Source organism: Rhagoletis pomonella, unplaced genomic scaffold (genome assembly GCF_013731165.1).
Source record: "Rhagoletis pomonella isolate Grant_MI unplaced genomic scaffold, Rhpom_1.0 Rhpom_scaffold_00006, whole genome shotgun sequence".
NCBI classification, from domain to species: Eukaryota; Metazoa; Arthropoda; class Insecta; order Diptera; family Tephritidae; genus Rhagoletis; species Rhagoletis pomonella.
Window position 1 is genome coordinate 79,216,239 of NW_023458560.1, and position 2,259 is coordinate 79,218,497.

The 2,259-nt window shown below is 45.1% G+C and overlaps 1 protein-coding gene across 1 annotated transcript; it reads right to left on the bottom strand.

Annotated features, from left to right (window-relative positions):
• Positions 1-1,051: 1,051 nt before the first annotated feature.
• On the bottom strand, positions 1,052-2,026 carry LOC118742150 (E3 ubiquitin-protein ligase TRIM9-like). The gene has a single exon (XM_036474110.1). It carries the CDS (start codon positions 2,024-2,026, stop codon positions 1,052-1,054), a length of 975 nt encoding a protein of 324 aa, XP_036330003.1.
• Positions 2,027-2,259: the final 233 nt, after the last annotated feature.

Sequence of the window (2,259 nt, forward strand, 5' to 3'; positions counted from 1 at the left end):
AATTATGAACCTTATCAGGAAAGTAAGCTCAGAGGCTACTTGTAGTTTAAGCTTTTTTATATATTTTATACGAACTCACTCCGCAGTCCAATATTAAGAAAAATGGAAAAAGAGCTAAAGTGTTAATGTTTTTCTCCAGTATATCATAAATCTAGCCATCTCAAAGGCTATTTTGTTCCATTCGATCTTACTATGCCTAAGAACCCAGCGTTGACGTGACTTAGTGACAAGTGAGTATACCAACATTTCCGTCGGTAGCCCAGCTTGACGTTCTTGCGGAATTAGAAACTCTGAAAGGGAAGTACCAAAATTATGTAATTTTATCAGCGCTGTTGTCTAAATCAGCATTCAGCCCACTATGACTTTTATAAGTTCACTAAAGATTGCTGTGTGGAATAGTAAATTTCCACCAAGCCTTAACTGCAGTTTATGCCTATTTGCAAAATGAGATTACAACTAGAAGAGGTAATTGGTCATAATAAGTACAACCAAATGAAGGTTAAAGAGCAAGAAGTAAGATATAGCCGTGCCGTTCACCCCGTATTAAAATTCGTGGGACTAAGCTGTTGGTAGAAATGGGCTATTAACCTGGAAACGGGCTCGTTGAACGTACTGAGCGGGTTTGTCATAAGATCGGTATGGTTCAAGGATATGCGACGTCCTTTCTTGGATATCATAAATGGATTCCCTAGCTTTTTAATAAATACTTTAAGAGCAACTCTCTTATGCAGATATTTAAAAAAAATCGATAGATAGCCGTATAAACACAGCATAAAATTCTAAATTATTAAGATATGTAAGGCATCAAACGCAGAGGTAGTATAAATAAGCAGCTGTTTTTAATTTTTCCATGCAAAGACGCCCTTTGTAAGCATAAAAATCGAAATCTTTATCCCATGCTACATGCATTCTACTTAGTTCTGCTTGGAAACAATTCGATTTCTGTAAATCAAAGCGTACAGGGTGATAAAAAAGAAATATGTACAAGATAATATGGATTCCCTTAACTGGGCAAGGAAAATAATTACTAAAACCTAAGTCAAACAACTATTTATTCACTCACCTTTTGTGCCTTGCAAGTGACACTGATGGACTGCACCTCGTGTCCGGGATGGTGTTTCTCAGCGATGCACTGTGGACAGGCGGGCATCTTGCACACCAAGCAGTACATTGCCAGCGTATCTCCATGGTCGCCGCAGACCGACTCCCTTTGTGGTGCGCAATTACGCGGCTTCATTAAATTATGTTTGGCCAGCGGGCCACGTGCCGGATGGCAGAGCTCCCGACATGCATCGCAGTAACGTATCTCGCATTGTTCGCACACAGTGGACGCCACCTTCGGATCTGTCTCGCACATTTGGCAGCGCAGAGCTTCGCGTGCACAAAAGCGATCAACAATCGATTCCATGGTGCGATAGGCGGGCAAATTACGCACGCCACCCTCGTCGAAGAACACCAGCTTCCGGCAGAGCGGACAGGTGAGATAAAAAGCAGCGCCAGGTGGCGCAGCAGCAGCGCCCTGCAACAGGCCCTGTAACTGTGCGGTGCCGGCGTACGAAACCGGACGTGATGTATTCGAGCAGCAGACTACACCGGAGTCGGCTTCACTCAAGATGCTCACCTTGTCTGCCTGGTCCTGATCGGATGTAACACTTTCGCTGCCTGTGGCCGAGCTGGCAGTGCTGGCGGCTGAGCTGTTCGATGAGTGACGTGTCGACGAAGGATGTGAGGATGGTGCTGCGGGCGCACCAACGCCAGCGTGTGAATGTACTGTAGCGGTGGTAGTGACGCTGTTACCATGGGCTGCTGCGCCATGCACTGGATGCGAATGTACCAGACAGCCGCCGTTTATGTTGCCATTCGCGACGAGGCCAGCACCGGCATTGATGGCGGCCAAGGCCGAGGCGGGCGTGTAGGCGGTCTGTATGTCAAGCGCACAACCCAAGCAGAGGGCGTGGAAGCAGGGCAGCAGTACCGGATTGGCGAAGAGTTGTTTGCATGTCGGGCAGCGTAGTTCGTCCTCCATGCTAGCGATGTGTTTCTATAAGCTTTGGAGTTGGTTACGAGAGGAAAATTTAGTTTTTTGTACCTGCGTACTTTTTTTGCACAGTTGAAAGTTTTGACTTTGGATTTTAGGTGTTAATCCAATTCACTTTTAAATTCATGATTTACGCGCTCACATTCGTTGAACTCTGCGTTACACTTTTGTTCTGGCGAATAACTTTTTTTGTGTGATTTGATATTTTTAAATTTTTTACT